The sequence below is a fragment of the Lithobates pipiens genome, unplaced genomic scaffold (assembly GCF_037356315.1).
Source record: "Lithobates pipiens isolate NorthernLeopardFrog02 unplaced genomic scaffold, aLitPip1_a1.2 Scaffold_19, whole genome shotgun sequence".
NCBI lineage: Eukaryota > Metazoa > Chordata > Amphibia > Anura > Ranidae > Lithobates > Lithobates pipiens.
Window position 1 is genome coordinate 598252408 of NW_027507764.1, and position 12705 is coordinate 598265112.

At 48.7% G+C, this 12705-nt stretch overlaps 1 protein-coding gene across 1 annotated transcript in view; it reads left to right on the plus strand.

Annotated features, from left to right (window-relative positions):
- Positions 1-12003, plus strand: part of LOC143997860 (uncharacterized) — an 18650-nt gene extending 6647 nt beyond the window's left edge. The window contains exon 2 of the mRNA XM_077493696.1: positions 4112-12003. Coding sequence (XP_077349822.1) covers positions 4129-11898 — 7770 coding nt within the window. The 5' untranslated portion in view covers positions 4112-4128 and the 3' untranslated portion in view covers positions 11899-12003. The remainder of the gene's footprint in view (positions 1-4111) is intronic.
- Positions 12004-12705: the final 702 nt, after the last annotated feature.

Genomic DNA, 12705 nt, shown 5'->3' on the forward strand with positions numbered 1-12705 from the left:
CGTGTCCCCTCTGTATCCTTGTATCCTCTATATACCTCTGTATCCCCTCGTATCCCTCTGTATCCTCTATATACCTATGTATCCCCTCGTATCCCTCTGTATCCTTGTATCCTCTATATACCTCTGTATCCTCTATATACCTCTGTATCCCCCTCGTATCCTCTGTATCCTCTATATACCTCTGTATCCCCTCGTATCCCTCTGTATCCTCTATATACCTATGTATCCCCTCGTATCCCTCTGTATCTTGTATCCTCTATATACCTCTGTATCCTCTATATACCTCTGTATCCCCTCGTATCCCTCTGTATCCTCTATATACCTCTGTATCCCTCGTATCCCTCTGTATCCTCTATATACCTATGTATCCCCTCGTATCCTCTATATAACTCTGTATCCCCTCGTATCCCTTTGTATCCTTGTATCCTCTATATACCTCTGTATCCTCTATATACCTCTGTATCCCCTCGTATCCCTCTGTATCCTCTATATACCTCTGTATCCCTCGTATCCCCTCTGTATCCTCTATATACCTATGTATCCCCTCGTATCCCTTTGTATCCTTGTATCCTCTATATACCTATGTATCCCCTCGTATCCCTCTGTATCCCTCTATTATATATGTATTTGCAGTCTGTATCATATTCCATGTCTGGTAAAGAAATCCCAAATAAGATTATATAGATGGAGATGTCGGGAATTATACGAGTGCTTCTACAAATCTCCTATATGTGACCTGCTACCGGGGGGTGGGGGGGATAGAGGCTCACAGATGATTGGTGGGGGGGGGGCAGCACCGGTCTCCCTCTATACCTGTTAGTAGAGCAGCTTTCAGCTGTTTTATGGAAAGATATACAGGGAGATCGGTGCTTGTAACTGCCCCTCCCCCATCACCTCCGACTGTCCCCTGTGCCCGGGTCTGCTCTGCTACCCCCCCCCCCCCCCCAGATCTGTCGGGATAGAGAGCTGAGGAAAGGCGGTTAAATCAAGTCATTTAGCAGCTCCTTCCTTTTTTGAATACAGTCAGTGATTACTGACTGTCCAATCACAGCTGAGCAGAATAATCTGTTTCAGTTATGATGGGGGGGGAGGGGGGGAGCCTCACAGATGATTGGTGGAGGGGGGGGAGCCTCACAGATGATTGGTGGGGGGGGGGGGGAGCCTCTGTCTCCTCCATTCATCTTCAGTGCAGTTCAGGCTGCAGAGAAAGGGACTGGGGAACCTGAGTCCCCAATCTCTTTCCCTGTCTCATAGGGGAGATTTCAAGGGTCTCTACACCCCCGATATCTCACCCAGAGCCACCCATCCCCCCGCGGCACAGGTTTTCATTTTGAGGCGATTGTAACGTCTCCAACCAATAACAAAGCTTTCCCCTCCCCTCCTCTGTACAGCCCCCATCCCCCTCTTTGCTGCTCCTGGCCCCTCCCTCCTATTGGGTGCCCCCCCACAGTCAGCTGCTTTTTATGGGGGCAACCCAAGCAGAGTCAGAGCTTTGTGTGTCCATTCAGACACGGGAGCCCCTGACCCGGCCCCACCCCCTCTCTCCCCTGATTGGCTGACTGACTTTGACAGACCCAGCGATGGGGAACGCTGATCTGTCGTCGTCGTTCCCCCCCCCCCCCCCCCACAATTGGCTACTGACTTTGACAGCCGCGGGAGCCAGTAGGGCTACTGCTGTTTCTCAGCCAATCAGGGGGAGAGTCCTGGACAGCTAAGACACTAGTGGACATTGTTGGATAGAGAGGGGGGGGAGGGTAAGTATTGGGGGGGGAGGGCAGACAGAAGGCTTTTTATCCTAATTCACCTTCTGCCTTTCCAATCTGCATGTGGACGGGGGCATGTGGACGGGGGCATGTGACCCGGGCATGTGGACGGGGGCATGTGACCCGTGAAATGACAACATGCTTCAGTACCGATATCTTCCCATAGGTGGCGCTTTAAACCCCCCCTCCCTATAGGTATCAGTTTAGTGTCAGAGGAGGTGAAAAGGGACGGGAAATATAAAAGCTGATTTTGCGCTCGGTTTACCGTTTTAGGAGGCGCAAACACCAAAACCTGGGACGTGACCTTGTACACAACCGTTCAGGGTTCATTCTACCCGGGGCAGATCAGAGACTATTTACTAGTTCCCCATCCCCCCGCACCCAGCATGGGAGGGCACACTCGGGGGCGGGGGGGGGGGTCTCCCATAAGATCACTTTATTAGAAGGCCAGCAGTTCAGGCTGTTGAGTGTGTAAAGCACCCCCCCCCCCCCCCCCCAGTACTGGAGAGAAACACAGGAGGGCGCCAGACTAAGTGCAGCATTAAAATAGGCCCTGATATTAGTAGATGAACGCCGGGGGGTACAGGAGGAATCCACGGCTGGGGGTGGGAGTCTCCCGTCAATTCCTTGTCGGGAACCATTTCCCAAGGGGCGGGGTGGCTGGAGCTGGGACGCCCGGACGTGGCAGACCGCTGTTAGGCAAACAATGTGGAGCATCATATGGTGTCATACAGGAAGTGAGGTCAGCGGGGAGGTCGTGCCGCCGTGGATTGGTCGGGGCCATTGGCGCTTTCCTGGAAAGCAGCCGTGATGGATGGTTGTTTTTGTGTGTGATTGATTTCTATATATTTATTATTCTCTCTCTGTAATCGGTATTCGCACCACACACGCGAGGTATCGCCGCGATAGTTAGAGCGAGAGCATAATTCTAGCGCTAGACCTCCTCTAACTTAAAACTGGTAACCTGTGTAACATTTTCAAGCGTCTAACTATGGAGATTGTAAAGTATCGCAGTTTGTCGCCGTTCCTCGAGTGCGTGACATTAATAAAACGGGGGGTGTGGGGTGTCTATCTACTCGGAGTAACCTCGTCTTTCATATTATATAAAACAATTCGGGGTCAATTCTGTGTTTTTTGGGGGTTTTTTTTTTAGGGGAAACAAAAATGCCCTCTAAATTGGGATTTTAATTGCAACAACACCCCCAAATTGAATAAAAATAAATGTTTATTGATGCATATAAAAAGGATCAATCACACACGACGATCTTTGTAAAATCGGAGCAAAAACAAATGATGGGGGGGGGGGGGGGGTCCAAGTGGTTAATGTAGAACAGAAGAAAACTTTTACTAGGAGTAATGCCCCCAATTGGAAGATTTTGCCTCTTCCTGTCCCTAAATGAAAACAGGAAGGAGGGAATCCCTGGTTTTGCCTCCTTCCTGTCCCTTAGTGAAAACAGGGAAGTGAGGGAATCCCTGGTTTCGCCTCTTCCTGTCCCTTAGTGAAAACAGGAAGTGAGGAATCCCTGGTTTCGCCTCTTCCTGTCCCTTAGTGAAAACAGGAAGTGAGGGAATCCCTGGTTTCCGCCTCTTCCTGTCCCTTAGTGAAAACAGGAAGTGAGGGAATCCCTGGTTTCGCCTCTTCCTGTCCCCTTAGTGAAAACAGGAAGTGAGGGAATCCCTGGTTTCGCCTCTTCCTGTCCCTTAGTGAAAACAGGAAGTGAGGGAATCCCTGGTTTCGCCTCTTCCTGTCCCTTAGTGAAAACAGGAAGTGAGGGAATCCCTGGTTTCGCCTCTTCCTGTCCCTTAGTGAAAACAGGAAGTGAGGGGAATCCCTGGTTTCGCCTCTTCCTGTCCCTTAGTGAAAACAGGAAGTGAGAGAATCCCTGGTTTCGCCTCTTCCTGTCCCTTAGTGAAACAGGAAGTGAGGCGAATCCCTGGTTTCGCCTCTTCCTGTCCCTTAGTGAAAACAGGAAGTGAGGGAATCCCTGGTTTCGCCTCTTCCTGTCCCTTAGTGAAAACAGGAAGTGAGGGAATCCCTGGTTTCGCCTCTTCCTGCCCCTTAGTGAAAACAGGAAGTGAGGGAATCCCTGGTTGTCACCAAGACTGGTGTCCCCATTGTAAGAGTTCTCCTCTCTCCCATGTCTGGTGACCCTTGTTCTAGGATTTTCTTTCAGTCCTAACGGTCACCAGGACAAACGGGGTAAATCTGTCCAATGAGGCGCACCCAGATGGCAATAAGAACCCGGCAGGGGGATAGAATCCTCCTTCACTTATCCTGCTACTCTTGTTACAATCTCTAGTTCTGAACGAATTCAGCAAAACTATAACTTTATTTATTTTTTGGACAGGAGGTGTGACATGCAAGATGCAGAATTCGGAGAGAAGCACCCGCTCTTCGAGGAAGCCCATACCGGTGCAGATGACCTCCCCCGGCCCTGAAAGTGACACCGGACAGTACATGTGCATCGAGTGCAGCGAGACCTTCGACACCAAGCTTGAGCTGAGTTCTCACCGCCAGAGCCACGTGGCCAAGAAACAGTTCACGTGCACGCACTGCGGAAGGGGCTTCCACCACCAGGTCTTCCTGCAGATGCACGAGAGAAGTCACGAAGAAGGAGTTTCCAGAGTAAAGACGCCCCCTCCTCGCGTCATATCCACCAGGAGCAGCAAGATGGTTGACGTTGTGCACGTGAAGCCCACCTACACCAAGCCTCCACGCCCCCTGAACTCTATAGTGCATTTCAAAACTGAGCCGAAAGTCTGCCAAACCTTCACCCCGAAAGAGTTCCTCACCAGGCGAAGCCATGGGTCCGGTTTAGCCAAGGAGGACATTCCTGAGAAAAACCTATTTGAGTTGCGAATATCCAAATTTTCAGACACAACCGTTCATCTTATGGACTCCTTTGGAAACTCGATCGAAATTTTGACCGATGTCTTCAACACGTACACCATCGCGGAGCCGGAAGAGAACGGTGTGAACACGAGCGCTGATGAGATCCCTACAAAGACTGATGAGACCAGTTCCAAAAGCCTCACTGAAGAGCCTTCCGTCTCCCCCCAGACAAAACCTGCTGACGTGGACAACGATCGTCCTCCAAGCAGCGAGCCGATCACGAATGAAAGTGTCGCCTCCGAGAAACCCAAGGCTGCTCTTTCTCCGCCAGAACTGCCTAATGCGGAAAGTGCAGTCGTTCCAGAACAGGAACCAATGGAAAGTCAACCCAGCTCTGAAACTCTGGAGAATGTCTCTGAGAAACGAAGTGTGCAATCTTCAGAGGTCGCTCAAGAGAAGGTTAACCAAGGCCAAGCCATTGATTCCATTATTGACGGCAACCTTCCTGCTAATGATGACATGGATACCACCCCAGAGGAGGCTGCCAGTCCAACCTCTCCACACAAGCGGCAGAATGAGCTGGAAGTCGATCAAATTGCTAAACACAATTCCACTTTGCTCACTGATGAGCCCACAGGCAGCGCAGATTCCCAGGATAAACGTCTTGAAGAAGACTCTGCCCAACTGCCCGATTGTTCCTCGTTGGGCGACCCAGGCGCTTCAAAAAAGGAGCCCAAGACCATCGAAGAAAATAAACAGCCGGAGGAAGAGATGATTCCCAATGTAGAACAAGCTCAAGACTTGACTTTACCGAAATCTGATGCTGAGGTTGGGCAGGTAAACCCACCTGAAGAAACGCCACCAGAAAGTGGAGAAGACCTCTCCCCCGCAATGTCCATTAATGTGTCTGAAGACCGCTCGCCCCCGGAGATCAGCCTTCACAACCAGTCCAGCAAAGAGGAAGCTGATCTTTCTAATACTTTAACGAACAGAGATGTGAGCTCACCTACTGTAGACAAATCTGCCGAAGACCTCGGAGCTCAAAATGAACAATCTCCATCATCAGAAGAGCGTTCCAGTGTCAGCACCAGCATACCAGAAAAACACCACCTGCAATCTGCATCCGTCCAGGAAAATGCTGACAAGAATTCGAAGACCGATATCTGTATGACATCTGAGGATGTCGGTGAAGTCTCCATTTCGGAAGAAGAAGTTGGCTTACCAGAGAGAAATTTGCCGGCGGACAAGGAGCCAGAAAAACTATCCGGACAGGATATGCTGCATGATGAGGATGATGATGACGATGATGATAATGAGCTCGTCATTGATGACAAAAGAGACGAAGACTTGTTTGAGAGAGACATTTTCCCATTGGAGGTTTGTGGGAAAGGCCTCGCCTCTGTGGAGGAGCAGAACATTGTGTGTGAGGGTGAAGCTCGCGGTACAAAGATTGTACAAGAGAAAGAGAGTGACATCTGCCTGAATGGCAGCGAAATGACTTACATCTCTGAAAGTGAGATGATCAAATTGCTGGAACAGGATAAAGACGACATTGGTGAAGACGAACCCGTCGCTGCTGGCCAGAAAGACCTGGAAACCGTGAGGAATGATGATCAAGCCTTTTCCCGCTCAAAACTAGAGTCTGAACGAAGCAGTTCTGAGGAGACCAAGTCCTCCAGAAGTCCAGTAACTGGGAATGGAGAGCAGAATACTGTAGATGAGATGCTCACCAGTCAGGGCGGTGAACTACCTGCTAGCATGGAAGAGGAAACATCGGAGGTACAGCCCGATCAAAACAAGCTTGAAACCACTGACCATGTCGGGTTACCATCCGAAAACTTGCCCACATTTCCTACAAATGAAAAGATGGAGGCCAGTTCCTGCTCACCTTTAAGTTTTCTTACCAACGATGAGCCCAGAACTGGAGAATCTGCAGATTCCATTGAAAGCATGTTAACACAAGATGCGGCGTCAAAGAATAGTTCAGAAGAACAACTTGCACCTTCCAGTGGTAATATCCAACCAATAACAGCAGAGGGTATCACTGACCTACCCCAACCAGAGCAAGACCTCCCGTGCAGAGACAAGAATTATGAGCCATCTGGGGCCTCAGAAAATAAAGATTTAAATCCTGTAGGGGATGCTGCCATGTGCAGAACAGAACACACCCATGAACCCATAACTCCAGAGGAGGAGAAGATGGATGTCTGTGTTACTGTAGAAGATAACGAGTGTGATGAGGAACAGACCGATTCCTTAGAAGGTCCCTCACTAAAGAATGCAGTGATCCAATCCGGCCAAGAGAAGCCACATACCAGCATTACTGGCTACAAAGGTCTTGTTTGCAGCATTGAGTCAGAGCAAAACAAAACCAAAGTTGGTGAAATCGATAGCTTGTCCTCTAAACAGAAAGATGTGATTGATCCCGTACCTTTGGCCAAGCATGATGCAGAAACCAATGCAATGATCTGCAATAAAGAGAGGAAGTCAAACCTAAAAAATGTAGATCAAGAATCGAAGAATCCACCTTTAGATGTTCTAGATGATATGCAGAGCACCAGCAGTGATAATGGTGACCATGCAAAGGCTAAATCTCCAGAAAGAAGAGATTTAAAGGATGAAGGAATGCAAGACAAGCAGGTAGACCAAGATGCCGTTCTTCTCCTCAAAGAGAATGAGAACGATGATGCGGAAACGGATATCTGTACACAAGAACAAACTATAGATCTTCCTTGCAACCTGGACTCTTCCTCTAAGACGGTGTCCATCAGTGAGAATGTTGAATCCAAGAAAAGTTCCCTTGACAAGAAGCTTTGTCCTAAAGGACCTGAAGACCATGAACTTGGTGAGCTGCCCACTGGAGCTCTGAAAGGCAACAGCCTTCCGAAAGACATGGAAGAAGATTCAGAAAAAAGAAGCGCTGCTTCTCCCAAAGACATAGAGGTGATGGATGCTGGCGGCTCGGCTACTAAGAAAATATCAGATGTTGCCTCATCTGTAGGCCAAGCTGTATGCAAGGATAGTCTTCAAGATCCACTAGAAGATTCAGAGCTAATGGATGATGACCACCAAGAAGATGCCGATAACACAGAAACGCCCTCTAAGCCGCCTGGTGCCAGCGGAGAATGCTTGAAATGTGGACGGAGGATAAGACGTGGCAGGAAAGAAATGATCAGATTACCGGTCTGCTTCAAATGCCGTAAAGCTGCCAAGAGACAAGAACGTCTTTCAAATCAAGAAACCGCTGATGCCGCGGACCTTGCTATTGATCCGCTCAAGTCCAAAAGAGCGGGAAGCTCGTCTGTGGAGTTGTCAGATTCTCCTATTAAACAAGATGGAGATCCACTGATTCCTGACCCATTCGTTGTTGAGAAAGACGCTTCGGGTTCTGCAGCTAAAAAAAGGTACAAGTGTCCAAAGTGCGACAAAACCTTCAGAATACCGGCTCTCCTGGCAGGGCACATAAAATGCCACACCTTACCCCAGTGTCTGACCTGCGGGTGTCCAATGCAACTTAAATATAAGACTAAGCGAATCCCCAGAAGGTGCCAAAAATGTGTCCGGCAACTCAAGGAGAAGAGAGCAGAAAAAAAGGTTGGAGAAGGTAGTGGGGATGAGTACAGCGCCACCTCTGAGGACGAAGATGCTGACATAAATCCAGACAATGACGTCTCGGATGAAGATTCCCAAGTTAGTCCTCTTGATGATGATGATGATGATGATGATGATGGAGAGGTTGACTTTTTCAAGAAAGACAAAAAGTCCAAGAAACAAGAAATCGAGTCGGGTGACGAACTTGATACAAGTGACCAGAACCTTGACCTGCCCGATAGCGAGAAGCCGCGCTTGTGCCCCCAGTGTGGCAAGGCTTTCCGGTGTAACAGGTCCCTTAATCTTCACCTCTTGAGTCACACGGCAGTGCAGTGTGAATCTTGTGGCTGTCGCCTGTCAAAAAGACGCAAGATCGGGCGCTGGTCCAAGAAGTGTCGCAGCTGCCGTCTTCAAGTAAAGGGGAAGCTTTTCACCGACAGCGGAGATGAGCTGAGCCTCTCCGGTGATAAATTACCAAAACAGAAGAATGTTGCATCTCTTCGGCTGAAAGCCAAGCAAGCTAAGATGTCGAAAAACAGCAAAATCCAGTCCATGATCAAGAAGAAGAAGGAGCTGAAATGGATGAACATGCTACTGGCCGTTAGAGGGCTCATGGATAAATCCAGAAAAAAGAAAGAGAGCGCTTTGAAGGCCGCAGAACTTGCCAAGAAAGATGGCGAGGGCTCAGGAGCTGAAAAATGTGATGCGTCTGCCGCTGAAAGCACCGGTATTCTCCCAGATGATCCAAAGTGTGACCTGCATGAAGCCGACATGGAGGAAGTAGCAGGTTCTTCAGAGCTACTGTTACCCTTGAATAAAACCCCAAAACAAGGCCGAAAGTGTTTATATAGAGAAAAGAACATTATTAAGGTGGAGGAGAGTGAAGTCTTGCCTTATATTCCTGATTCAACATTCATTAAACAAGAAGAAACGTGGCAGTGCTTGGAGTGCAACCAGACCTGGCCAAACTCCGAAGCCTTGGTCAACCATCAGCACAGCCATACCACTGGCCAGTCCTTCACCTGTCCACAGTGCCCACAAGTCTTTTCTACTGAACAGTTTGTGGATCTACATGTCCACTCTCACGACGACCGTCCCTATCGTTGCCCGGAATGTGACAAAACCTTCACTAAAAGGAACAACCTTGGTGTCCACATGCGTGTACATGCAGGTTCACGCCCCTTCACGTGTCCCGACTGTCCACGTCGATTCCGGCAGAAGGTCACGCTACTCGCTCATCGTTACTCCCATAGAAACTATGAGCTCCTGTTCGCAAAACCGTTCCAGTGTTCAGTCTGTAGTAAAAGCTTTAAGATGAAGGAGAGGCTCGTGGTTCATGAACGTCTCCACACCGGTGAATGCCCCTTCTCCTGTAAAGACTGCGACAAAGCCTTTCCCAGCAAGGCAAGACTTTATGTCCATCGCAAGTTGCACAAAATTTCTCAAGATCCCTCAAATGGTGAGCAGAATTTAAGTAACGAAATCTCCGAGGGGCAACCGTTCAAGTGCCAAGATTGTGGTAAAGTCTGCTCTACCAAAGCGAGCTTTGTTCTTCATCGCAAAATCCACCGGTTATCCTCCATGCCCGTGAAAATTATTAAGCGTGAACGAAGTGAGGAAGATCACCCTTTTGGCTGCAAGGAATGTAATAAGGTTTTCTCCTCAAAGGGGAATCTAACATTTCATTTGAAGAATCATTCGGCACACAAGGCAACGGCCAATTCTGAGATGAGCCCGGACCCGAAAGGCTGCTTTCCTTGTAAAGATTGTGGTAAAGTATGCTCAACCAAGGCCAGCTTCGCTCTCCACCGTAAAATACACAAGTCTCCATCTGATGGTGAGCCATTCATCAAAGTAGAGTCTGACACTCCAGGCTATGTTTGTAATTACTGCAACAAAGTTTGTTCAACAAAGGCAAGTCTGGTCCTTCATCGTAAGGTCCACAAGACTCCGGGGAGCGCAGATTCCGAGACAAAATCTTTTAAGTGTAAGGACTGTGACATGGTGTTCTCCACCAAAGTCAGCTATTTGCTTCATCGGAAGGTGCACAGATCTGCCTCCAAAATTCAGAAGAGCCCTAAGGCTGGTGCAGAACCAAAATCCTACAACTGCAAGTATTGCGAGATGGTGTGCTCCACCAAGGCTAGTTTCGTCCTGCACAGTAAAGTTCACAAAACTCCAACCACTAGTGAACAAAACCTCAAAGCTGACGAAGAGCCTCAATCCTACAACTGCAAGCACTGTGATATGGTGTGCTCCACCAAGGCCAGCTTCATCCTCCACAGTAAGGTGCACCGGTCATTAGTAGGTGAGCAAAGCCCCAAGGGGGTGGAGGAGCCACAATTGTACAACTGCAAGTACTGCGATATGGTGTGCTCCACCAAGGCCAGTTTCATCCTGCACAGTAAAGTGCACCGGTCGTTACTTGAAGGTGAACAAAGTCCTAAGACATCTGAGGAGCCCCAGTTATACAACTGCAAACATTGTGATATGGTGTGTTCCACAAAGGCCAGCTTCGTCCTTCACAGTAAAGTGCATCGGTCGTTAGTCGGTGAGCAAAGTCCCAAGGAGGAGGGGCTGAAATCTTTCCGCTGCAAAAAATGCGATATGGTGTGCTCTACTAAAGCCAGCTTTGTCCTTCATTCCAAGGTGCACAAGAGTGGACAGAACCTTCAACCCAACCCCGAGCAGAAACCTTTCACGTGCAAGATCTGTAAAAAGGTCTGTTCCACTAAGGCAAGCTTCATCCTTCACCGCAAAGTGCACAAGTCTTCCAGCTCCGAGAACAATCCGACTCCTAAAGCTGATGGAGAAGAGTCGACTTTTCCATGTAAAGACTGTAACAAAGTCTACGCCAGCAAAGGCAGACTGGCTTTCCATATCGGCAAGGTGCACGAGGACTCCTCTAGTCACGACCAAAATGCCATCAATGAAAGTAACGCAGAGCAACCTAAGAAGACGACAGAAGAAAAACCGTTTTCCTGTGAGGACTGCGACCTGCGTTTCGCCAAACTAATTATGTTGGTCCGGCACAAGGTTGTCCATGGGGAAAGAACGATTACGCCCTGTTTACATTGTGGAAAACGGTTCCTGTACATGAAATCTCTCTCCAACCACATGAAGATTTGTCAGAGCAAAGGCAAAGGGAAGAAACTCCTGCTGCTCAAAAAGGCTGCTGCCAAAAGAAAGATCCCAAAGGACACCGCCGGCACCAGTTCGGATGGAGAGAGCGCGCAGAAGAAGCGCAAAGTTGACGAAAAGCAGAAGGCACTTAAAGCTGCGCAAAAACTCAAAAAGAAAAACCTAGCGATGAAAGCGAAGAAAGCTGCCGCAAGTAAAGAGAAGGGTAAAGGCAAAGGTACGAAGGAGAAACGAGCAAAGGTTGATGGTGAAGGAGCTTCTGAAGGTGAAGGGAAGAAAACCGTCACTGAGCAGAGTGATGGGAAGGAAGAGGAGAAGCCCTCGGAACAGACGGCCAAAGAGCCGACTCCGAAGAAGAAGAACGTAACCAAAGTCAAGAAAGTGAAGAAAGAGCCCGCTAAGGAAAAAACGCAGAAAGTTGGAGGCCCAAAGAAATGGCGCGTGCTGGCCGCTTCCACCATCAAGAAGAAGAACCTTCAAGCCATTATTATTGGAGGAAAGAAGAAAGTTCTCATCAAGAAGAAAGTTCAGATGAAGCCCAAATCTGGAGCAAAGGCAGGCAAGGACTGAGAGTAGAGCAGGAAGTTCTCCACTTTTATGTTCCTGCGAATGTTGTCTGTACAATAATCCCCGTCTATAGAAACCCTCACCCCCCCCCCCCCCCAAGCCGTTAAATCGGACAACATCTTGTCTTTTAATAAATAAATGATGTTGAAAAGTTTTGCTTTCTGTGATTTTTCAGCCTTGTAGAGCTGTGGTGGGGTACGAGTAGCTATGAGGTCACCAGATGACACGAATGTAATAGGTCAATAATGATATTTCAGGTGTGAAATTTAATCTCCCAACATAGGCCAACCCTTGTGCTCAATTTGTGGGTGGAGTTCAGATCAGCTTTCGTTACAACCAACAGCTCCTTGTGCTTGTAAGTGTAGAGCAGGGGGTCTCCAAACCTCATCAAAGGGCCAGTTTACTGTCCTTCAGGCTTTAGGGGGGATGGAGTATAGTCCATAGGAGAAGAAAATGCCCTGCTGTCAGTGGGAGTAAACCAATGCATCGTTCATTTTAGTGGGAGGAATAGTGGCTCATTGTTGGTATTGGTGGGAGGAATGGTGCCCCATCATTGGTGTCAGTGGGAGGAATGGTACCCCATCATTGGTGTCAGTGGGGGGAATGGTGCCCCATCATTGGTGTCAGTGTGAGGAATGGTGCCCCATCATTGGTGTCAGTGGGAGGAATGGTACCCCATCATTGGTGTCAGTGTGAGGAATGGTGCCCCATCATTGGTGTCAGTGGGAGGAATGGTACCCCATCATTGGTGTCAGTGGGAGGAATGGTGCCTCATCATTGGTGTCAGTGGGAGGAATGGTGCCCCATCAT